Source organism: Falco rusticolus, chromosome 7 (assembly GCF_015220075.1).
Source record: "Falco rusticolus isolate bFalRus1 chromosome 7, bFalRus1.pri, whole genome shotgun sequence".
Classification (NCBI taxonomy): Eukaryota; Metazoa; Chordata; class Aves; order Falconiformes; family Falconidae; genus Falco; species Falco rusticolus.
In genome coordinates, this window is record NC_051193.1 from 16,240,639 (window position 1) to 16,266,289 (window position 25,651).

The 25,651-nt window shown below is 36.5% G+C and overlaps 1 protein-coding gene across 11 annotated transcripts in view; it reads left to right on the forward strand.

The window, feature by feature from the left end:
- DMXL2 (Dmx like 2) overlaps positions 1–25,651 on the forward strand; it is a 55,147-nt gene that overhangs the window by 24,584 nt on the left and 4,912 nt on the right. Inside the window, exons 15-41 of one of the 11 annotated variants that reach the window (XM_037393649.1) lie at positions 473–590; positions 1,321–1,440; positions 1,908–2,135; positions 2,835–4,514; positions 4,814–4,924; positions 5,702–5,871; positions 7,198–7,295; positions 7,455–7,620; positions 8,598–8,862; positions 9,613–10,712; positions 11,814–12,005; positions 13,580–13,656; positions 14,283–14,413; positions 15,084–15,332; positions 16,243–16,281; positions 16,922–17,103; positions 17,461–17,591; positions 18,588–18,673; positions 18,916–19,117; positions 20,216–20,333; positions 21,131–21,193; positions 21,590–21,676; positions 21,776–21,897; positions 22,668–22,806; positions 23,412–23,472; positions 23,559–23,686; positions 25,244–25,321. In XM_037393649.1, coding sequence (XP_037249546.1) covers positions 473–590; positions 1,321–1,440; positions 1,908–2,135; positions 2,835–4,514; positions 4,814–4,924; positions 5,702–5,871; positions 7,198–7,295; positions 7,455–7,620; positions 8,598–8,862; positions 9,613–10,712; positions 11,814–12,005; positions 13,580–13,656; positions 14,283–14,413; positions 15,084–15,332; positions 16,243–16,281; positions 16,922–17,103; positions 17,461–17,591; positions 18,588–18,673; positions 18,916–19,117; positions 20,216–20,333; positions 21,131–21,193; positions 21,590–21,676; positions 21,776–21,897; positions 22,668–22,806; positions 23,412–23,472; positions 23,559–23,686; positions 25,244–25,321 — 6,141 coding nt within the window. The remainder of the gene's footprint in view (positions 1–472; positions 591–1,320; positions 1,441–1,907; positions 2,136–2,834; positions 4,515–4,813; positions 4,925–5,701; positions 5,872–7,197; positions 7,296–7,454; positions 7,621–8,597; positions 8,863–9,612; positions 10,713–11,813; positions 12,006–13,579; positions 13,657–14,282; positions 14,414–15,083; positions 15,333–16,242; positions 16,282–16,921; positions 17,104–17,460; positions 17,592–18,587; positions 18,674–18,915; positions 19,118–20,215; positions 20,334–21,130; positions 21,194–21,589; positions 21,677–21,775; positions 21,898–22,667; positions 22,807–23,411; positions 23,473–23,558; positions 23,687–25,243; positions 25,322–25,651) is intronic. The other 10 variants (XM_037393651.1, XM_037393652.1, XM_037393650.1 and 7 more) reach the window with 10 other exon arrangements.

Sequence of the window (25,651 nt, forward strand, 5' to 3'; positions counted from 1 at the left end):
AGAAATCTGTTGCTGTCAGGAAGGACAGCTGTTGAGATATCCAAGAGAAGGAAAATCTGTAATTCATTCCCTTTTTTAGATTTCTCAAGCAAATCACTGCAGACATGTCTTCCCACTGAAGAGGGATAAAGTCTTAAGAGGTTTTGCCACTGTCATTTATTCAATGCCTAAAGAAATAAAAACCATATACTAATGCATTTGTCAATAACTGTGGCAAAATGTCATTACAGAATTTGTCTAGCATGATAGATCTCAGGGAAATTATTTGAATATATAAACATTCAGGTTCTAGAATATGCTTTTCTTAATATAAGAGGAAAATGGTTAGTTTTCCAGATGCATTAAAATAATTTTCAACACTATAAAAGAAAGTGATCCTCTTCGGTAGCTAGATTGCACAAAGGAAATAATTGCATTATTACAAAATGTTGCTATACTCTTCTGGAAGTGTAACTATTGCTTAATGTTTCAGTGTGGTTCAAACACACAATTGCTTCATGTCTTTCAAGAAGACTTCATTTTGGGATACAAACCACATAAGGAAGATGTGGAAGGGAAGGAAACTGAGATATTTTTCCAGCCATCACAAGGTATACCATAAAAATAACTAATATGTATGAAGTAAGTACTGAAAATGTTCTTAAGGACTAGTGAAATCTAGCCAGCATATGCTACGTCCCTTTTTAATGAGAATCTGCAGAATTTAGTAAAATGGCTGTTTCACGTTGGTCATATGAATTGTTGTTTACCTGGTAACCGTAAACAAAGGCATTCTATTTTGCATAGAGTGAAACATTTGAATTTACATGACAAAGTCCATTTTTCAAAATGCTCTGTTACATATAAAAAACTATTAAAAAATAGAACAAAAGTGTATTTTCTGCATCAGTATGTAATCCCAGGTGATAAGGTGAATACACCTGACTCCCAACTTAATACAAGGGAAAGTAACTAGGGAATTTGGTAGTAGAATTAAAATTTTAAACGAAAAAGGAAGAAAAAGGGCAGGTAGAAAAGAGTAATTTAGCAAAACAGTTCAAACTGACTGGGAAGGCAAATATATGTAATAAATTAGACTTGCCACTAATACTCAGGTTGTCTGTAAGTCAGTCTGTCTCTTTGTTTCTGTAATTCTTCCATAGCCATAAACAAAACGTCAATTAAAAAATACTGTCAATGACACTGTTTGAGTATTTTGTTTTATAATCACGCAATTTTTTTTCAAATGGGGAAAAAGTATCAGTTTTTAATGTCTTCTGTTATTGAAAGTTCTTTGTTGAATGTAAACTTCATGATAGTGATAATATGTTTAAATTACAGGGTATCGTCCACCACCTTTCTCAGAAAAGTTCTACCTAGTAGTAATTGAAAAAGATAGTAATGGCTGCTCTGTTCTTCAGATGTGGCATCTTCACCTCAAATCTGTGCAAGCCTGTTTAGGTGAGTGAGTGACTCTAATTTTCTTAGAGACAGACACTTCTTTCATATTATTTGAAATAAGGGCTTAGTGGTTGATTTTAAAACAAATTGTGCCACATTTGTCAAGCAGAAGCCTCAGAGTCAGGAATCTTCAGAACAATTTGTCAATGCAATAGAAGTACGATTCCTTACAGACATTGGTTGCATTCTATACCAATAGCGATATAAAAATTTCTTGATAGGATGAGCGTGTACTTACACACTGGAACCTTTATTTAAACTGTCAGTATTTCAGAATGTTACGGGTATCTTAAAACAAATAGTCACAGCATGCAATGAAACTAACACATTTTGCACACATCATATAATTATTTTCAGTGTAATTTATGCACTGCTAAAATAATAAATCTGATTGTAGTATATTCATGCCTTGTCCTTTGAAACAATTTTTTTAACACTGTTGGCATTTTTTTTATATATATATATAGCAAAACCAACAGAAGTTACATCATCAGAGAATAAGCTTAGTGTACCTGAGCAAAAGACTGTGGATTCCTCTCCAGATATATCACCTGGTATAAGTCCCATTCCACGATCTTCATCAATTGCTAATCTTCAGACTGCTAGTAAACTCATTCTGAGTTCCAGACTTGTGTATAGCCAACCTCTGGATCTTCCTGTTGGTGTAGAAGTAATAAGAGCAACTCCTTCAGCAGGTAAATGTAACTTTTTTTCTATCCCGTTGGTCCACTAATTTACCTCCTAGTTTATAGGATTGTATTTCCTCAGCCTGTCACATTCTAATTTAGTGATAGAGGCAATGCAGGACTAAAAAGACTCTTTCAAATCATTGTGTCCATGTCATGTTACCCTTTCATACATGTATCAAGTCCCCACAGGAAAGCTCTAAAAGCCCCAATAGTTGGAAACCTAACTTCTAGTCTGAATTTATTAACGAACAATTTATACTCACTTGTTCTTCTGCCAGCATTAACGTGCTGGGTGTTTGTTTGGGGTTTTTTTACCTGATGTACTTACACTTCCTGTTTCTCTGTTTTTCTATGTCTCTCCTGTCTTCCCCACTCCGCCTTAGGTTTCATTTTGGTAGGCTAGATGAACCTAATCTTAACTTCTTTAATCTCATCTGATTAAGACTTTCGAACACCCCTTCTTGGAATTAGTTCAGTTTCGGCTTATTTTCTTTGAATAGTGACCAGAAATGCAGATGAATAGTAATGTTCAAGCCGCAAGACTGTTACCAGCCTTAATACATTTGCCTTTACAACCTGGATTTATTTTTCTAATTTGGAGTTGGGTAAAGTTCTCTATCAGTAGTTAGACGGTGTTATGTCTGCCTTATTCATATAGGCATTCTACTTTATATTACTAAAAGGAAATGTTTTTTCTAACTTCAGGTCACCTGAGTTCTTCATCGATATACCCAGTCTGCCTTGCACCTTATTTGATAGTGACATCATGTTCAGACAGCAGAGTGCGGTTCTGGAGATGTACTGTAGAGACAGATCTAAACAGCAAAAATGAAGAAAGGGAAACATACCATTGGAGAAAATGGCCCTTAATGAATGATGAAGGAGAAGACAACAGCAGTACAGTGAGCATAGTAGGAAGGCCAGTTGCCGTTAGCTGTTCTTACACAGGACGTCTTGCAGTAGCGTACAAACAACCCATACAGCACAATGGTTTTGTTTCCAAAGAATTTTCCATGCATGTTTGTATACTGGAATGTGAGTCTACAGGAGGATCAGAATGGGTTTTGGAACAGACGATTCATCTGGATGATTTAGTTAAGGTTGGAAGCGTACTTGATTCGCGGGTCAGTGTAGATAGTAATTTATTTGTTTACAGTAAATCAGATGCTTTTTTGAATAAAGACAAATACCTGGTGCCCAGTATCAAGCATCTGGTGCACTTGGACTGGGTATCAAAAGAAGACGGTTCACATATATTGACAGTTGGAGTTGGTGCCAACATCTTCATGTATGGAAGACTTTCGGGAATTGTAACGGATCAAACTAGCAGCAAAGAGGGAGTAGCTGTCATTACTTTACCACTAGGTGGAAGCATAAAACAAGGTATAAAGTCAAAGTGGGTGTTGCTTAGATCAATTGACTTGGTATCATCTGTAGATGGTACTCCTTCACTGCCTGTTTCTCTGTCCTGGGTGAGAGATGGCATACTGGTGGTGGGAATGGACTGTGAAATGCATGTTTATGCCCAATGGAAACATGCTGTCAAGTTTGGTGACGGAGAAAGCGATGTTTTTACTACTGAAGACTCAACAACACAAGACCCACTCAAAACAAGCTTGATAGCAAAGAAGACCAGTGTCATTGATGGGGCGGGTATTGTGGATGATGTTTTTGGCACTCCAACTGTAATCCAGGACGGTGGCCTTTTTGAAGCTGCTCATGTTCTTTCACCTACTCTACCCCAGTATCATCCAACCCAGTTATTAGAACTTATGGATCTGGGTAAAGTTCGTCGAGCCAAAGCCATTCTATCACATTTAGTTAAATGTATTGCAGGAGAAGTTGCAATAGTTAAAGACACAGAAGCTGGAGAAGGAACTGGTCCTAAACGCCACCTTTCTCGTACCATTAGTGTAAGCGGTAGTACTGCAAAGGATACCATCACAGCTGGAAAAGATGGTACTCGAGACTACACAGAGATAGACTCAATTCCCCCACTGCCACTGTATGCGCTGCTTGCTGCAGATCAAGATGCCACTTACGTTTCTGAAGAAACTTCTAAAATACCTCAGGGCTCTGAAGATCAGGCTAAGAGGAAAACAGAGGATCAGTACTCGGATCTGTTCCAGATTCAGCCTGTTACAACTGAAGACTTCATTGATTTTGAGCCTGAAAAGAGGGAGAGTAAATCGAAAGTTATTAACCTGTCACAGTATGGTCCGACTTACTTTGGCAGAGAACATGCTAGTGTCCTTTCAAGCCACCTGATGCACTCAAGTCTGCCAGGCCTCACTCGACTGGAGCAGATGTTCCTTGTTGCTTTGGCAGACACCGTGGCCACGACAAGCACTGAACTAGATGAGAACAGAGATAAGAATTACTCAGGTTAGTAACAGATATATTATTGAATTAACATTCTTGTTCTTCTCAGCAAATGTAAACTTAGTCCTTGGGTATTCTGGGATACCAAAGCTGAAAGCTAGCACCAGTCATTCAGATTAGATAAAGTAAGAAAGAAAAACGCTTAAGTATAAATCTCTACTTATATTTCATACATAATAACTGGTAGTTCAGGTTCTCAGCATGTTAAAAAACATACGTTCCTCACACTGCACGTGGCAAGTTGTATATATGCTTTTTGTAGTCATCTGCATGTTCAAAGGTCAGTATTTTATATTTCACAGGAAGAGATACCTTAGATGAATGTGGCTTACGGTATTTGTTGGCCATGCGCTTGCACACCTGCCTTCTAACATCACTCCCACCTCTATACCGAGTTCAACTGCTTCACCAAGGTAATTCTTAGAGCAAAGCATTGCTTTCATTTGGTCAACCCACTTGAGCTGATGGGATCTGGTTATGTTTGATTTATAATACTATGATATTTCTAATATCTGCATGTTAATTTTAGATTATATCTGTTCCATAAAGGCCCTTATCTTGTAAAGGTTTAGTATAGGCTAAACAAAAGTATAGCAGAAAAAGTATAGCTTTAGCACAGAAGGTAGATTCTGCCCATTCAGTTTGAGGCATGGATAAGTTCTTCAGCCAGGTAACATAAAGATTGTGCATATATTTCTTTGTTTCTGCCAGAGGAGTGAACATACTGCTTTACATGACCATGGCTTTATCTTACCTTAAAGATTATGTTATTATTTTCATCACAACAGGTTTTTTTCCCTTGCTTAATCTGAGTAGATGTTGTTGTGAAATACAGGAAAGAAAAACAGATACCACCTAAACCACAGACAGAAAGGTTTCTGGCCCAGAATGGGTCTGCTGCTGTGATAACAGAGTATTTTTCCTTCAGTCTTTCACCACATAACTCCAGTACATATATGAATGGGGTAGTGGAAAACGATGGGAGAAACTGAGGAGAGGACATTCCTAGCAAGCAAAAAGTTATTTCAGCTGTTCCTTTAGGAGCTCTGCTTCCTGTTGAGGGAAACAGCCTCTCGCAGATCTCCCTAACTCTTGGGTGGGAAGATCCCACTTTGCACCTCTCGCATATTCCATTTTCTTATTAACAAGTATTAATCGTGTGAATTTTATTATCCTATGTTATTTTTTAGGCTTATCTACTTGCCATTTTGCATGGGCTTTTCATTCTGAGGCTGAGGAGGAGCTGATCAATATGATTCCTGCTATCCAGAAGGGAGACCCACAGTGGTCTGAACTGAGAGCTATGGGTATTGGGTGGTGGGTCAGGAATATCAACACACTCCGAAGATGCATTGAGAAGGTACTTCTTACTGCTTACAAATTACAGTTACATGCTGTTAGGTATGCCTCAACAGATACGCATGGTGCCTTGTATATAGCAGATTCCTTTGTACTCCAGCCCCACCAGGGGACTGTGTAACTAGGTTTTTTTCCATGCCAATTGATGTTGGCAGTCCTGGCTTACAATATTTTTATATTTAACAGTAAGATATATTACAGTTGAACTAGGGAAAAGCCATTTCTGAAATACCTAACTTCTCTGCCCCCTTTATGGTATGTTAAAGATCATACCAAGTACCCTGTTTTTAAGAAGAAACTTGTTTTCAGGTATGTGAGACAATCTGTATTTGTAGATTAAAACGGGAATTATGCTTTCAATTCAGTAGTGGGTTTTATTTAATAAATAAATATATCTAAAAATATTAGTCAATAAAAACTACACAAAGGGTGGTTTTGCAAATTTTATATTTTTTTAATGGAGTACTATAGAACATAAAAGAACTGAACTGCACATAAGTGCAGCTTTTACTCTTCTGAAGAGTCGCAAAATTACTGTTTTATAGAAATATGCACCTATATTATGTAAAACAAAAATTATACCAAATCTCATTAGCATGCAGAGTTTTCTTATGGGAGATCTAATAAGGGATAAAATACAATATATTTTTGAGGTAATATCTAACACTGTTTCCCATAGCTACCAATGAGATTTAAATCCTTGCTTTAAGAATTTCAGCTTCCTTGTAACTTGAAGTTTGATGGATTTGAATAATTACTAGCTTTTGCTTTGAATTACAACAAATAATGCAATCTTTGAAATGTCTTTGGAACAGAAGTACTTAATAGTTTACTGAATTCCAAGTCATCTGTTGTAAGAATACATTTTAAAAAGTTACAGGATACTCAGAGAATCCAGGAGCACCAGAACTTAATTATCCTAGTACTCCAAATCAAATGCAATTACATTTGAGTCCTATACAAAAAACAAACGGTCTTCATTAAAGAAAAACTTAAATTAGCTTAAGTATATGTAAATAATGGGTTGCAAGAGGAATTTCACCTAATAGTATCAGTTGCTATAACGCTTTTAAAGAAAACATTTTTATTTGTAATGTCCCACTGTGGTTGAGAGGGGTTAGTATCTGCAGTTGTGCTGTTTTTCTGACTCTTAAGAACATTTACAATATAACAAGAGCTATTACATATGAATAAAACATTCTGACAGAAGTAACTGTTGTTTTGTAGAAATAATACAATCACCTCGACAATCCTCCCTGACAGAGGATGTTGTTTACTGAAAACATAGCTGCTTTTAGTTAATAATTGTAGGGTTTGCTTACTACAGGTTGCAAAAGCTTCATTCCAGAGGAACAATGATGCCTTAGATGCTGCACTTTTTTACCTTGCTATGAAGAAAAAAGCAGTGGTGTGGGGTCTGTTTAGGTGAGTTCTGCTAACCATAAGGTTGATTAAATCTTAATTGAACCAGGAATGCAAAGCAGAACTTGTTCAAGATTAAGGTTTAATTTAAAGTGATGTTCAAGGGATTGTATGATAAGGTTCTGTAATAAGTAGTTGTATGCATTGCATTTCTTTACACAGGTCCCAGCATGATGAAAAGATGACTGCCTTTTTCAGCCACAACTTCAGTGAAGATAGATGGCGCAAAGCTGCCTTAAAAAATGCTTTTGCTTTGTTGGGAAAACAACGCTTTGAACAATCAGCTGCATTTTTCTTGCTAGCAGGTTCACTGAAAGATGCAATAGAGGTATCCACTTTTGAGAAACTAAGTTTCAGTTTCTAATTTGACCTATGTAACTGCATCCTTACAAGCCTTTCTCTGCTGATGTTTTCACAAATTGCGGCAGCAAAAATTGTACAGTATGTCCACACATGACCCCCTTGTGCCCTGCAGGCATACCATTTACCCCCACACTACTGTGAAAAGCAGCTTGGAAGCTGATCTGAAAGTCAGAATAATTGTTCAGGTACATCAGTCCTCAGTGGAAGCACTCTTAGGAATACCAGTCATGACCCTTCCAGCAAAACTTTGTGTGATCAGCGCAGTTAAGTTGTAGCGCTCTGTTCAGCCTCTGGCTATTCTGCATGACCTATTGTTACAACATTGAGTGAAAAAAGGAGGCAGAGTTCTCTTCCGAAGCAGCTCGAGCATCCCTTTTTGGTGGAGCTGTGATGTTGCCTGCCACAAGGGAGGTGAGAGCTGTTAGCCGGATCATAACCTAAGCAGTACCTCTCAGGAGAGAATGAGAATTAGAGAACCTTTATCCTCCCTATTTATATACAGTATGTTTGTCTTTACCTGAGAAGGTAAAGAATTATCCTGAGAGATAAAATTCTGGTAGATGAGATAGTGTGAAGAAGATCTTACCAGTGATATATTAGCATTAAAGCTGGAAGTTATGTTCATTCTACTAGGTAGAATAAAAATAATGACCTTTACTTCTGCCGTATTAATTTTTTACATGTTGATGTACTGCTATGCATACCATAATTCCTGAAATAGAAGAAAGTACACCTCTTTCCAAACACGGAAGAAAGTATGTGACTTGGGTGTATCTCACTTACCATGTTTTTGACCCAAAGATGAATATATAGTTTAAAGAACAGATACACTGAGGAAAAAAATCATCTGTTCTGTAAACACATGTTGCTATTAACTTCACTGTTATTTTCAAGAACTACCTTTCCCTCATAAAGCAACTTTTTCCCCACTTCTTACTGTAGGTGTGCCTTGAGAAAATGGAAGACATCCAGTTGGCTATGGTTATTGCTCGTTTATATGAATCAGAGTTTGAAACCTCTGTCACATATACCTCCATTCTTTATGAAAAGATTTTGGGCTGCCGTAAGGATGGAGCTGGATTCAGCTGTACTAAATTGCATTCCGATCCATTTCTGAGAAGCATTGCATACTGGATAATGAAAGATTACACTAGAGCACTGGACACGTTACTGGAACAAACACCTAAAGATGATGATGAAAACCCAGGTAAGAGGAAACCACTAGTCTGATGGGACAAACTTTTTAAGATAAAGTAGAGAAGGAGAAATACTTTCTTTGTATGTATGCAGTCCTTTCTACTGAGATGCTATTATGCTGAAATCATTAATTGGCTTATCTACTGGCCCACTCAATTTCTGCTTCTTAATAAAATAAGGGAAAAAATCTTTTTCAGTTTCTTCCGAGGACTCATGTCCAACCCCCAAACTAAGTACCAAACTTAGTTCTGATGTCAGACAAGCTCAGGAGGGCCACCTTTGTTTGGTACTTTCCTACAATACCTCTCTGCCACTGTATGCTGACCAGTCTTTATTCCAACGGACTTAAATTCTTGTTCTTGCTTCTAGGAATTAGCAGTGTTCTAGCGGGATTTCCTATCCTGTCTCTTCTGAGATTAATGTTAAGTGACAGGTGGCTGTATAGGTTTCTGTGGCATATTCTCTCCCTTGGGGAAATCTCTACCCGGATGATCATGCCAGCTTTATTTTAGGTCTAGCTGAGTGGATTAAATAGTGAGGCAAATGAGACAACTTAGCATCTTTCTACTCATCCAGCTCATACCTTTAGGGGTTTTTTGGTGGGGAATAAATAAGTCTTTCATTTTGTTTTGGCAACTAGACACAAAACTGTCTCTGTTTTTGTGTTCTGACAAAACTCTGTACCGCAGGAAATACTGCAAAACAGAATAATAGCATTTGAAAGCCATTTTCAATAGATGTTATCTGTTTAATTCCTTAGTTATCGTCAAGTCATGCAATCCTGTGGTATTCAGTTTTTACAATTATCTTCGGACTCACCCTTTGCTCATCCGAAGATACTTCAGCTCACCAGAAGGGACTTTGGCCACCTTAGGTCTAAAAACTGAGAAAAGCTTTGTTGACAAAATTAATCTTATAGAAAGAAAATTATTCTTCACTACTGCAAATGCTCATTTTAAAGTGGGCTGCCCTGTACTCGCTCTTGAAGTCCTTTCCAAAATTCCAAAAATAAGAAAAAAGTCTACTGTGGCTGCAGAGAAAGATTCATCTAGTCCTCCAATACAGGCTGGCGTTTCAGATTCCAAAGCCCTAAGGGATGGTGCTGGAAGTGGCGATATAGACTGGTCAAAGCCAACTTCAACTTCCTTTGCTTTTGAGAACACTGTTGAATCTTCAGCACAATTCGACTGGAGTCAACCAGCGGTAAAATTTGACGATGAGCCTCTTACTCTTGATTGGGGTGAAGACAAAAGTGGGTCAGACGAAGAGGACAAGGATGTTGGTATAATGATGAAAAACTCAAAATCTGATTCTAAGAATGGAGAAGATGATGAGAGAACCTCGGACACCAACATCCCACAAACACCACTTGGGGACGTTTCTGATGCAGGAGACACTGAGGTTGATGTTATTGCTGAACAACTGAAGTTCAGAGCCTGTTTGAAGATCCTTATGACTGAACTGAGGACTTTGGCTACAGGTTATGAAGTAGATGGAGGAAAGCTCAGATTTCAGCTGTACAACTGGCTTGAAAAAGAGATTGCTGCTATGCATGAAATATGCAACCACGACGCAGGGGGCAAAGACTATTGTAAAACATACACCAAAGTAAATGGGGATCTACTCGATCATGATGAAATTATGGATAAGCCAGACATTGGTTCATATGAACGGCACCAGATAGAAAGACGTAGGTTACAAGCAAAACGAGAACATGCTGAAAGACGAAAATGGTGGCTGCAGAAGAACCAAGCTCTTCTAAGGGTTTTTCTAAGTTACTGTAGTCTTCATGGGGCACAAGGTGGTGGTTTAGCATCAGTAAGAATGGAGCTGAAGTTCTTGCTGCAAGAGTCACAGCAGGTAAAAAATTCAGCTAATTTCTGTTCACAGGTGTGAACAGTTCTGGACTGTCAGATTTGTCAAATGCTTAAGTTTGTGCCTAGACAGATGCTGCTTGTGTTCTGCAAGTCTAATGGTCAAGATTGTTTTATTGTTCTTGGAGAAGGAACTTGGTATTTAAGTGTGCTGCTTTTCCACATCCTGATTATTTGGTTCTTAAGAATCTGATGTGACATTGAGGATTAGGCGACCTATAATAATGGAATAGGAATGTTGCTGTTTATTTTGTACCTGCAGCATTATACGTGTATTCCAATGAAATTATAATTTTGATCGCAATATTTGGGTACCCATATGATAAATTAATCTCACAGTTGCTGAAATATGACAAAAATCTCATTCCCTACACCTCTGCAAATCATGCAAGGGAGCTACAAGGAATGGGATCTTAGCTGCAAGGCTCAACAAATAATACCAAGTCAGACAGGGTAGTGCTCCCTTATACTATATGGTGGCATTTTCTACATTTGTTTCATTTGCTGAAAACTACTCTTTTTGTATGTTAATGACTAATCTGAACTACAGCAGGTAATCTGATACTGGGCAAGCCATTTAACTTGCTCTAGTCCTAGATTTCTCGCATTTCAAACAGGAGCAGTAGACACTGGTTTGGTGGTACTAGGCTAAGCACACACTTTTAAGAATAAAAAAAAAATTTCTGTTTCCACTTGAGAAACTCCGAATAGTGCAAATTTACTTTTATTATTTAACTCAGACCAGGGAGTACTATGTCAATTTATGCTACAGCAAGTGCATTTCTAGTTAGTGTTTCTTAATAGGCAATCCCAACACTTTGTAATGAACTACATAAAGATATCTTCCTGCACTAAATCAAAAAATGTTCTAGAAAACTTGGCTATCCAGTCTGATCCATGTTATTATAGTAAATAAGAACTTAACTTTAGAGATCAGTCACAGTAAAATCTTGTCTCTACTGAGTAGACAGGAGTGAAAAATGACAAATAACCTTGGAAAAAAATTGAAGATTTAAAATCATCAGGTTTTAAACTTTTTTTTTTTCTCAAAGCAATAATTTTAAAAACAATCTTTTCTTTTAAACAGGAAACTACTGTAAAACAACTTCAGTCTCCACTACCATTACCCACAACACTACCATTGCTTTCTGCAAGCATAGCATCCACAAAAACGGTGATAGCCAATCCTGTGCTGTATTTGAACAACCACATCCATGATATTCTTTACACTATTGTGCAGATGAAATCACCGCCCCATCCTAATGTTGAAGATGTCAAGGTAATGAAAAGCTTTCAGGAAATATAAAATGACTTTTTTATAACATGGGGAGTGAGCATGTGAAAAACGAAACGTATTTGAGTTAACTTTTCAACACTTAACCTTTCACAAGACTGAAAATTCTAGATAACTGCTTGCTTTCTTTTTAATCCAGTTATAGTTCCCTTTCATCCAAATTCTGGTCATTCTCAGGAAACTATTTCAAATGTAAATAACCCTTGCCTCTTAAAACAACACGATCATATAAGTCAGGTAATTATTACATTATCATTCTGGTCAAATCCTGTAGGGAGATTAATGAAAGCAGAGATGGGACACTGTAAGTGACATTATAACCTTCCTTTAATATAGATATTATAAACCTCACTCTAGTGCGAATTTCCTCAAGTGTACTGGTTTTTAAGGAACTGTGGTGACTCACTTTACCTGATTCCATACTTGAGGGTGAATAAACTTTATTCAGATTCAGCAAATAGAGGGGGAAGAAAGCCAAGGAGACTGAGACTATGACCCAGTTAATTAATAAGAAGCTAAACTGTTACTTTGTACATTTAAGTCAGTATTCGTATTCAAAATATTAATTTAAATTTCTATTGACTAAATAAAAGTAGGGAAAAATTAAGAAACTAAATGGGTTTTCTCACTGCAAGGCAGTTAAGTTTCTAAAAGCTAATTTACATCTCATTTTCTCTCCTTTTCCATCCTGCATTATGCTACAGCAAGCGTCTTTCTTTAAGGACTCATACTTCACATGCATTTTCTTTTAAAAGAGAATTCAGAAGAGCTGACACCTGCTAACTCAAAAGCAACTACTTAGATAATTCATCGTTTTAATCTAAGGCCTAGCATTTGATTAAATGGAAGATGGTAGGAAATGATGAAAATGAACACAGGGTGGGACAAAAAATGTTTACATGTTTAACAGTTTGTCAGTACCATTTTTTCTACACTGTGGATTTCATCAGACATTCCAAGAAATCCTTGTATTCCTTCTGTTTAAGAACTGGAGTGTTCCCATTGCATTGTGAGGCAATAATAGTATTATTCTTGTTACTGCTGGAGACTTTTGGAAATCTATAAGTAACTGAGGTAGCAAAGAGATTACAGATAACACATGATACAACGTTTACAGAAACTTCTGTATTTTATGCATACTGAGCAACTACTACTACGCTGAACTGCAATGTTATATAATACAGCTTCCAGGAGCTTTTCATTATTATATTAATCATTCCTTCAGTGTAACATACAATATATTAAAATTAATATAAAATATAATAAAATATTAATTATTCCTTCAGTATACGCATCCATTTCAGCAGTTCTGTATTAAAGTTAATTATTTTGACCTAATATTAGAAGGATTTGGCTGCAATCAAATGATCTTGAACAAGCAGTTGTGATTTTCCAAGTACTGTATGTAAACTTCAAGTAACATTCAGTTACTATTTGCTGAACTTGGATTAAAACTACATTCCTGAACAGCACATTGCCAGCGCTGTTTAGAAAGAGTTGCAGTTTACTCACCTTTTAGATATAACTTATATATGGCTTATTGGCTCTTTCTATTTTAGGTGTACACACTTCATTCTTTAGCAGCTTCACTTTCTGCATCCATTTATCAAGCACTATGTGACAGCCACAGCTACAGGTAAAAACAGAAGTTTTCTTGCAGTCCTACATTTGAGTATGCTTTGCATATCCACGGTGGAAATTCTTCATGCTTGTTGCTAGCTTTGATATGCCAGAGCAGTTCTACACCGATAAAACAACACCAATGGTTCAGATATTTTCCAGTAAATAATAAGAAAATCTGGTATCATTCTCACTTGGGATGCGTCTGAAAAATATTTGAATGCTATTTTCCACAGCATATTCATTGCCAAATAGGGGTGCAGGGGAAATATTTGAGCTAACTGAAGTCAGGTTGCAGTTAGTTTATATCCCAAACCGTACCTGGAAGAGAATGCTGTAAAAACATTTTAAAAAAATTTCTTCAGAACAAATACATTATCAAAAATTTTGAAAAAGCCTTTTTCAATCTGGAGCTATGCATATAATATTCAGATTGGTAGTGCCACATGGAAACAGTTTGAGTTTTAATAAGAAGATGCATTTTGTATACTGTGAAATTATAAAGTTCTTGACTTAGTCCTATAGAAGTTTAAATGTTGTGTTTTCTGATTAAAATGAGAAGCATGTGTATATACTAATACTTTATTACAAAAATATTCTAAAATAGATTCTCATCAGAAAAAAATATTAATTTGTATTTAGCAGTCAAACAGAAGCAAATCAGTTTACAGGGATGGTTTATCAAGGACTGCTTTTGAGTGATCGACGCAGACTGAGGACAGAAAGTATTGAGGAGCATGCAACTCCAAACTCATCTCCTGCTCAGTGGCCTGGTGAGACAAAAATAAGGTTACTTTTAGCACCACATCTCAAAATTATTTCACTGTCCTGTAATATGATGGATGATCAGTGATGGATAAGTGTTTCTGATTTAATTCTCAAATTAATAATAGCCTTTAACTTTTTTATGTATCAAAACAATAAACTTCCTATATGGCAAATATCTTGCTGGAAGAAGAGACTGTGACCTTTAGGATAAACTCAATAAGCTGATAATTTGTCATTCTAAAATGTTTTCCTCCAATCTGCCTCACCACCTAGCAAAGCTATTTCCGTTGGCTGTTTCTGCAGTACTCTGACATCTGTGCTTGGTGCAGCCACCAAAACAACTGCTCCCAATCTATGAGCATAAATTAGTATTTTGAGGTCGGCTGTGGAAACAATGCAGGAATTTCACAGGCAAACTGAACCACCCATAGTATTTGCAGAGAGTTACAATGCAGAAGTCCCACGCCCAAGAAGGTGCTTTTTAATTTTGATCTCTATGATTTTAGGAAAAATACTAATAGCATACTTCACCTGAATAAAAGTCACGTGGCTATTAGTAGTATATGTTTAACATAAAGCATAGAGGTGAAACATTTCCTTTTTTTTATTTTTTTTTTTCCTCCATTTGTACTCCTACTCATTCAACACAGAACTTTTCCTCTTTCCTCTTTGCAGGTGTGAGTTCACTTATAAATCTCTTAAGTTCAGCTCAGGATGAAGATCAACCCAAGTTAAACATCCTGCTTTGCGAAGCTGTTGTAGCTGTCTACCTGAGTCTCCTTATACATGCCCTTGCAACAAATTCATGTAATGAATTATTTCGACTAGCAGCCCACCCTTTGAACAGTCGAATGTGGGCTGCAGTTTTTGGTGGAGGAGTGAAACTTCTTGTAAAACCTAGAAGACAGTCAGAAAATATTCCAGGTACTTTGTTCTCTAAAGGTCATACTAATTGATTTGCCTTTTATACCTTTTAGCAATGTAGCAGAAGGGATTTCCTTCCTTTTATAGACAAAACCCAAGCAAGCAGAATTTAAATATCTACTAGCAAGAAAACTTACGTTAATTAAAAAGCAGAAAAAATATTAGTCTTGCTGGGTGCCATTACAAAGGACAACTGCACATTTTTAATTTGCCATGAAAACTGTACAGTTATATTGCTAATATTACCTTTAGATGCTTACTTATAACACTTTTCAGAACTTTAAGTCATAGTTTTTAGTGAAAAAATAGATTATATAAATCAGTGTTAATACCTATGGGTTTCTGCATGTGAGAGGTCACCGTTACTGTTTAACGACTGCAGTAATGGTGAAACAGTATTTCTGAAACCAATTTTTATTGCAAGACACGATTTCACCTTGCATAAGACCACAGAGCAGACATATCAACCTTCTCTGTCAGAAGAATGGTTCATGCATATGTAAGCTCCAACTAAACCCAGGAATTTTGCAAAGACAGATGAGCATGTCTTAATATACTGCATGAGGAAAAGCACAAGTGAAGATTGAATTCAGCCTCTGGAGGCAAAGGCAACGACAACCATTTGTCATAGACTTAACACTGCAACAATACTGAAAATCCTGCCACACAGACTTTGGAAACAATGATAGGCTTGAAATACATGCAAAAATCAGATGTTCTATACCAGGAATATAAAACAAAACAGTAATGAGGCAATGCACCGAATAAGTATGCACAACAGATATTTGTCATTCATGGAATAACTTAAACTCATTTAGGGCAGTTATTTTCACAAGATGTTAATATGAATAATTTTATATAAAGTCATGTCTTCATTTGAGATGTATTCTGTTTTCCTTTAACCTGCAAGCTGCTACAGCTTCTGATGTTTCAGAGGATGGTAATGAAGGTTTGTAAAAACTTGCAGTGTAGATGAATGTTAGTAGTGGCTTTTTTTAAAAAAAAAGTTTTTAAATACCTAGTTCCATTGTAATAAAGTAAGTGTGATCTTCAGTGTTGCTTTGCCAATAACACTTTGAAAAACAAATTCCCCATTAATATTTTGATGATAACTATTAAGACATTTTAAATTGTAACACTTTTAAAATAGACTTCAGTTGTCTAATTTCAAATTTTCTTCACTAGAGAGGTCCTTGGTTTATATTTTAAGTAACTACTGCTACTTGTGCAGTTTACAGTTAGTGAAATTGTATCTATTATTTTTATTTCTCAACAAAATTTCTTAATTTTTTTCTAGAGACATTTTTCAGCTAAAAGCTTTTTACTTAAGTTCTTAGGGGATGTAGCTTTTAATCCAGACAATAAAATGTATTTCTCATGATTTATCCAATGTATAAATGCCATCGTTACTGAATTTATCATGTGAACTTTTGTATGATTACACTTACTTTATTTAGGCTGGCTTTGATTTCTGAACCAGTAGAAATTAGTACCAGTAACAACAGTTTTAGTTGCTTCAATCATAAAATGCAGCCACCGCTTCTAAAGATGCAATATTAGTATCAGCTTTTGAAATTACTTGAATTTAGCACCACCTCTTCCATCAGAAGAAATGGATAAACATCGCCGTCGGTTTAACATGAGGATGCTAGTGCCAGGAAGACCAGTAAAGGATAGCACCGTACCACCACCTGTACCGGCAGAGAGACCCTCTTACAAAGAAAAGTTTATCCCCCCAGAACTCAGCATGTGGGACTATTTTATGGCAAAGGTAATTGAAAATGGAAGATTCTCATAAAAGTTCCTAAAAGCATATTTCTTCTCTGTTAACTTTTAAAGGACGACAAAAATAACGTGAAAATTTGGAGGCTTTTTGTAGTAAGCTGCAGAATATTACCCTTGTAATAAAAGATGAAGAGCCTACAAGCCTATTACTTACAAAACATGTCTCTTGCCCATAATAGGGATTAACGCTTTTTCCCTTTCTACTTTTTTATGTTTTAGGGAAACTTATTTATAGGTTAAGTTGTTGTCATTTAAGCTCTGTGACAGTGATAACTAAAGTAAGAGTTGAATATTAAAATATCAGAAAATTGCTTTTATAGCAGGCTTTTATTTTGCGTTGCAGCCATTTCTTCCTTTATCAGACAGCGGTGTTATATATGATTCTGATGAAAGCATTCACAGTGATGAGGAAGAAGATGATGCTTTCCTCTCTGATATACAGATCCAGGAACACAAAGATGCCAATTCTTACAGGTTAGCAGAAATTTCCACTATTTTAGAATACTTTGTTATGTGCTTACCTTTGCTTCCAAATTAAAGAAAATACAGATCCTCTGCACTGTCCAGATTAAATAAAATAATTTTAGAACTGTGGATGCAAGTATTTGTGGTAGTGGGATTATGGAAGTGACAAATTCTCATCACAGTAACAGTTCCCCATTGACTTGCCAGAGGGAAAAAATCCCAAAAAAAACCAAAAAAAAACACAAACCAGATTAGGAAGTCAAGGCTGTGTGGTTCACTTTTTTTGGTGAGGGGAAAAACCCAAAAAAATCCCCATCTGCATTTTTAAGACATTTTTAAGAACATGAGGTAGGTACCACAATGCCAGCTCTAGAATGATGGTTTAGGCTGATGATTCAAGCATGGTCTTTAGTCTTTGAATGAGGGCCAGATTAAATAGAACACATAAAAGAGCAAATATTACAAGATAAAATGAAATAATGTGGATAATCTCAGCTTTGTAATAATGGAGAAAAACGATGGCTCTCTTGTGTTCTTCAGGCCTCTCATTAGTTCGGACAGCTTTACTGTACAGGATTTGTATCTTTAACATCTGTGAGACTCTTTCAGTGTGGAAGCTTCTGCCATGAATGCCAAACTCAAGTAATTGTCTCATCTATATTCATCGTGATTTCATGGAGAATTTCAGGAGGTGTTTCAGGGGGCTTGTACTTAATTCTCGGTCTTGTAGAGGCCCCTGCACACACACTCTTTTATCTGGGGGAAGAGTACAATAGTGTGGGTTTTGTAAAAGAGGAAAGGGGATGCCATCTGTTGCAGCAAGGTGCCCTCAGAGGCACCCTTATGTTGCATAGTTGAGATATAAGTAGCTTTATGGGTCTGGTAAATCTCAGTGAAGCATCTACACTGTTTCTCTAATCTGTGAATTTGGTAGAAGGATAAAAATATTGTGCAGATAAGTGTTAATGTTGTTTTAACACAACTAGATCTATTCTTTTTATACAGCTGGGCTCTTCTGCATCTGACAATGGTAAAATTAGTTCTGCACAATGTTAAGAATTTCTTTCCCATTGCTGGTCTGGAATTCACTGGTATGTTAAATTCTGCTTCATATTTTATTTTTCTGTATAAGTGGTTTTCTTGGTTTTTCATTTTCATTTTTAAATTTAAATAATTCAATACAGTATTTCTTACAATTGCCAACAAGTACATGTCCTTTCAAGATTTTTTTTTTTAATGGTTCTATTATTCAGGCTTTTTATACACACTGTAATTTAAATGATTTATCCTTTTTTTTTCCTCTAAGCCTTAGTTTGTTAATATTTCTCTTTAGATCTGCCTGTAACATCACCGCTGGGCATTGCTGTAATAAAAAACTTGGAACACTGGGAACAGATTCTTCAAGATAGAATGGACCAGTTCGAAGGCCCACCACCGAACTACATCAATACTTACCCTAGTGACCTTGGCGTAGGTGCAGGACCAGCTATTCTCCGCAATAAAGCAATGATTGAACCTGAAAACACACCATTCAAGTAAGTGTGGGTTTTTCTAGCAAAACCACGTTCTTTAATCCTTGAAACGCTAGAGGCTGTTTCCATCTAAAGTTAAACAGCCAAAGGAAGGTTGCCTAGATCTTGGGTCTAGCCAATGCTTTACAGAAATCACTTTCCCACGTCCCTTTGTTCCTTCTTATGCAGCTGTCTCCCACAGCAGCCTTTCCTCATTCTGCTGCACCTTTCAAAACTGCAGCAAGAAAGGAAAATAAGAGCTGAGCTTTGAGGACTACAAATTAAGGGCAATAGCTGCTGCTGGGAAGACCATATTCAACCTCTTTGACTGTTCTTCCAGTAGCAGCTGTCTCCTACCCTAGCTCAGCAACAAAAGAAAAGAATATTAAGAATTAATTAAATAATTAAGAAAATAATACATGCAGATGTCAGGAGGAGGAGAGAAAATTGAAGTATGATCCTTGTAAAGCAAATCATCCTGTGTTTAGACCAATGTCGTGCTTGCAGGTATCTTTAAACACAGATAGCAAACTATGTTTTCAGCTGAAAAATAGATTGCTTTTCTAAATATACTAAAATACAACTTCAGGTTTGCTCATTATATATGACTTTGGATTTGCATGATTGATACTGCTATAGAATTTTGTTTTATTAAAATATCCCTACAAACATGCACTGTTTCTTTCAAAAATATTTGTCCTTACATCTGAGGCAATGAATTTTAGTTGGCTCATATATAAGCTAAGTATTTGTGAATTATTTTGGATACTGAAAGAAAAATGTAGAAAAATTCTGAAGGGCCAGCATAATTCCAACATAAAAAATTCTGAAGGGCCAGCATAATTCCAACATAAAAACAGTTTTATTAGAGTGCAAATATAGGGATAAAGGCAAGTCAGCAGGTTAAACTGTAGTACTTGGAAGTTATTAACATACTGTGGAATTTTAAAAATGCAAAAAAAAATTTCTCTTGATACTTGAACAATTAGAGCTTAAACTTGGTGGGTTTTTCCTCAAATGCACCTGAAGTTCAGTCTTTCTTTATCTTTTTTTTTCTGTCCAGCTTTAATTACATTGACGCTTTTTTTTTTTTTTTTTTTTTTCCCTTCTTGTGCTATCCAGATCAAAGGATTATTCGGCTCTTCCAGCAAAAAGGCTCTGGCATTTTCTTGTGAAGCAAGAACTTCTTCAGGAGACTTTCATAAGATATATATTCACAAAGAAAAGAAAGCAAAGTGAGGTAAACAAAGGATGTAACTTTTTTTGAAAAGAACCCAATTATAACTGTACCTCAGTCTCTTCAGTATTTCTTTTAATTTTTCTTTCCTTTTTTTTGTTGGCATTTCAGTTTTCTTTCTTTCATTTAACAGCATCTGGATTTTTTTTTTAACCAACATGACTTTCACATTGTTTGTTGAAATACCAACTTAACCGAATATTTTTAAACAAGACATATCTCACCTTACCTTTATGTATTTGAATATTGTCCTAATATAGAAACAGAACACTTGCAATAACAGTAATAAGTAAATAAATTTGAATATTTTTGTGTGTCATATTGAAAAAGAAATTTAAATAAGCTATTACTTTGTGTATATGTATATATGCATGAGTAATATATACATATAAAAGTAATATTATATAGTAATATATAACATGGGGTTTTACGAATTGTACCAGTTACAACTGTAAGGAGTTCTAACTGAAAATTTAAACCAACACATAAGTACCACGGGAAATATAGTATACTATTTAATGTCTTTAAGAATTCCTGTAAGTATGGAGTTTGTGTGTGTATTACTCCTCCATTTATTTACTCTACCATACATTTTGTGTTCATCTAGGAGGCATTACATTTTAAGTGAGTTTGTTTAGATTCCTGTCTTAGTTTCTGTGCCTTTTATAAAAAGTTAAAAATACATTTGTCATCATTTACTGACAGAGTGGCCTTTAAAAATCTAGTTTGGAATGTTTCATTCTTTTTTTATATTTGTTTGTGCATGTGTTTTGTGTTTGTGACTGTGTGATGTTATGTAGTCTGTAGAAGATCGTGTGGAGCAGGTCAAACAAAACTGCGTAGCAGAAGATCACAAAAACAAGGTAGTATCCCTTCTCCCAAACCTCTAGCACATTCTTAAAAGTTCTGTGGAACTGGCTTTTCTTTCTCTAATGTGACTAACAGAAGCTATGTGTTCTGTGTAGTCTGTGTGGCACGCTTTTAATCAGCGAATTAACTTCGGATGTCCTGATAATTGGGATGAGTGAACACCTTGTAAATAGCATTGCACACACAACTTTGTGTTTCTTACACTCAAATAATAACTTTTGGCTTCTAGAACACCAAAGAGTATGAGAAGTCTAAAGTTTAGCTTCCTAAACAATGCTGAGGCCACTGAACTTTTCTTGCATGAATTTTGTATAGATTTTTGCAGTCTGAATATACTATGACAAAATGGATTTTCATGCTACTTGAAATTGCTTATACATGTTTTGTAGGTTGAAGCAGATCTTGGCTACCCCGGAGGGAAAGCAAAAATCATTCACAAAGAATCAGATATGATAATGGCATTTGCAGTCAATAAGGTAAGCCTCAAATACTGCAAGAAGAAAACTGTACAAATACTACAGTAATAAAAACATCTTAATTATAGTTAGCATAAATTTTCTATTTGTGCTGCATAGGCAAACAGCAATGAAATTGTTTTGGCATCTACGCATGATGTTCAAGAACTTGATATTTCGGCTCTGCTGGCTGCTCAGTCATTTATATGGATTGGAGAAGAATATGACCGAGAGTCTAAAAGGTAGGATCGGTTTTTTGTGGTTGTATTCAAGAGCATTGCTCTGCTGTGAGGCTGCATGTACAATACCTGTGTAAGCAGAGGTGGGTCACACAAAAAAAAGTGAATCACTCCTCTTCAGTAGATTTCAGATTGTTTTACGAAAGAGTGAGGAAAGGCAAAAGAACAATTACCGTCTTTGTTTTACTCATGGAGAAAATACAGTTTTGAGGAGTTTGAGTATTTTGGGCATGTCTGTGCTGCACAGTGAAGTAAAATCCCACGGTGCATAAGCTAATAAAAGACGTGCTACCTTAAAAACGCTGCAGTTGCATCACTGCAGCACTGAGGCTAGTTGCAGTAGTTGGTGCTAGTTGCATAATGCAACCACCCAGATTACTGCCTCCTCCATTATTGTGCCCAGAACTGTGAACGTATCGGCTGCAGCAAGCACTCGTCTATACCACACACCATTGCACAGAACAGATACACGTATGGACAGGCAGGTCAGGAATATTCCAACACTATTCCTCTCAAGGGAGCTTATGTTCTCAACATCCCTCTACCACAGTTGGGATCATCAGTTAAACCTTACCTGTTGAGGTTAAATACCGATCGCTTTGGAGCACGTGGAAAGCGTTTGCACAATGTAAGTGCAGGAATTACCAATTTGTAGTCTTGTTATAATCACTTTCCCTACGCGCTGCCATTAGGCTCTTGATAATGAGATAAGCAAACCACGTTGGTAGCAAAGGAACGTTTGCTTAAAGCAGAGCACTACTGTTCTCTTACAGTTCTGATGATATTGACTTCCGTGGTTCTACCACAACGCTCACTCAGTCAACTGCACCCTCTTTTGGAGTGAATCAAATACAACCATCTTCATCTATGCCGTGGCTGGGCAGCGGCCAGACCAGCACTGGCGCTGGTGTGGTAAGTACTTGTGTCGCCTGCAGCTCGGGAGACTGTTACTTGTTTAGTGTATTGGTCAGTAGAGAGACCTAGTGTGCACTCGTCATGCTGTTAGGTCAGTGTTGATGTAAAAGGCCTACGATGACCGAGGCCCAGCCAAAAAGGTGGCCAAGCGAAGCATTTCCTTGTATATCGTGGCATAGAGTTATCGTGGTATAAACAATAATGGGAAAGTCAGGGGTTTCTCTTTTATTGTGGGAACTCTGAGGTAGGACCTGGAATTTATGGGGACAAAAGAAAACAAAGCAAGCCAATCAAAACCGGAACAATCCCAAACTTTAAATACTCACATTGGGACTAATATCAAAAGTATGTACCCCAACGTGTGCTTAAGTCCTTTGTATAAAAGTGGGTAACGTTAATACTATTTGAACTTTCATGTTTAAAAACCTCTCATAAACAGGCTTTAGTTACTATACTGCAACTACACGTCACTAGGTACAAAGAATGTTAGCTTAACAGGCTTTTTTTAATTGGGGGAAACTCACCGTGTAGTAGTGTAAACAACATTGAAGAGTGTGTTTGTGTCTTTTTTCCAAATTATTTTAATTTTGTTTTATACGAAGCTTATTAAAAGAAATCTGAATAACGTCAAGAGGATGGCTTCACATCCAGTCCATCAGTATTGTAAGTGAATCACACTTAATAGTATGGAGTAGATAATTTTCTATAAAATACTGCAGCGTTAATGAACACCTATCCTATAATCTCAGATCTTACAGGAGCACAAGATGGTAGCGTTCGCATGTTTGAGTGGACAAGGCCCCAGCAACTGGTGTGCTTCCGGCAGGCTGGGAACGCCAGGGTTACAAGAATGTATTTCAATTCCCAGGGCAATAAGGTAAGTACAACAGTTAGGATTTTCCCTTTTCTTTCATTCATAAGGAAATCTTTGGTTGCACTGTGACCTCTCAAACAGCTTAACTGGTGACACACACAACCGCTGAGATGTCCCAGAACGATGGCATAAGCAGTATCGTATCATGGCTGCGTATGGAAGCTTTGTAATAAAACTCTGACCCTTATTCTCTCCTTTCTCTTCTGTCGGCTTCACACTGCTATCCCATATCCCATTTGCTGCATTTTCAGACTTCTTGTTCTCCCTGTTCTAAAATCTGTTCTGATTTTGGATTTGGATTTTGATCGAATCCAATTGATGACCTTTTTAAATTAAACCTATTAAAAAAACACACTGAACTAACTTACTTTGTAGAAGCAAACTTGTATCAATCTAGGAACAGCTCTTCTAGAAGTGCTTCATACTTTGTATTCTGGCCAAGATAAAGTTTTGACAGAATGCATGACTAGAAGATACAGATGTATAAAATGCAGCCTATTAGTTGAATGTAAGTATACTCCAGTGCAGTGGAGAGCAGAAAGAGTAGAAGAGAGCCATACAATTTGGCCAGAAATGACTCTCTGAGGTATATGAGGTGCAGAAAACAGAGAGGACAAAGAAGAAAATTGGGAGGAATACCCACCTCTTCAGTATTTCATGTTGCCCATTCTGGTTTTTTAGCAGGTCTTCTCACTGAGAAACTATTTAACTTCATTATAGTTAAAAGCCATAAAAAGTTAATTAAAGGAGTTTGGCTGTGACTGTAAGATAGCTATAAACCAGCAAAGTTTAGAATTAGTTTGAAATATAAAGTATCTCCCAGCATACCTATTTTCAGGCAGCATAAAATCTCATTTAAACTTTTTTTAAAAATTAGTGGTTTGATTATGTTTTGAGATACTGCAATCTTAACATCATGTGGGAATCAATTTTAACCAAGAACTTAAGATGTACTAATAGTCCCCACTGTTTCATGTGGAGGTCACTCAGGCAGGACTTGTGAAACCTGACTAAAAGGAGGAAACATTAAAAAAAATAATAATTATAAGTATTTCTTAAAACATTTTTAAAATACTTACAGGTGTAGAATATGCTGTATAGAATATACAGTATTAATTGTTATGCGTTATGGTTTACAAATAAAGCTCAGTCATTTTACCGTTCCTGATACAGCGTAGTCCTTCCGTAATCGTTCTTACCACGCTTATGGCACGCTATCACACACCTTACATTACTAAGCATTATCAAGTAGGGTCATGGAGTAACAATGCCTCTGTGAGCTTTAGATTTGACGTTAGGATTTGAAAGGTAAGCTTCCACACTTAGAAAGCCTCCATTTCCAGAAAAGAGTGAAGTATGTAGGAGAGAATCAATCATTAAATAATCATTAAACAATCAGCTCTGAACTCACTTGGCTTCAACTACTTTTTTATACCTGATGCTCGTTGATGATAGTCAGCGGTTTGGTGGGTTTTTTCCTGAAGTCAGCTGTTTACTCTCACGAAGTAAGCATCCCATAACCAGTACGTTACGCTAACGAATGCGGTTTGTTCCTGGCAGTGTGGTGTTGCTGATGGTGAAGGATTTCTGAGTATCTGGCAAGTAAACCAAACCACATCAAATCCTAAGCCCTATCTGGTAAGTAAACAGAAATTTTTATTTTTTTCTTTGTAAAGAGGAAAGTTAAGTCTTTGAGACTTCAGACAGGCCAAGAGTGTAAGAGTTTCACTGAAATGTTTTTGATTTTGCTGCTTTTTCATTGGCATACTTTATCAAAACAACTTTGTAGAATTTCAATGATGCGTCTTTGGAAAACTAGTTGCATGATAACCATAAACTGCAATGTAATTACAAATACTACTTCAGCATTATCCATGATTAAATTAAAAATCAGAGCTGACAGTGATGACTTTACCATCTCAAGACTCAGTCAAACTCTTCAGTTCTTTTCACTGCTTCTTAGCAGTA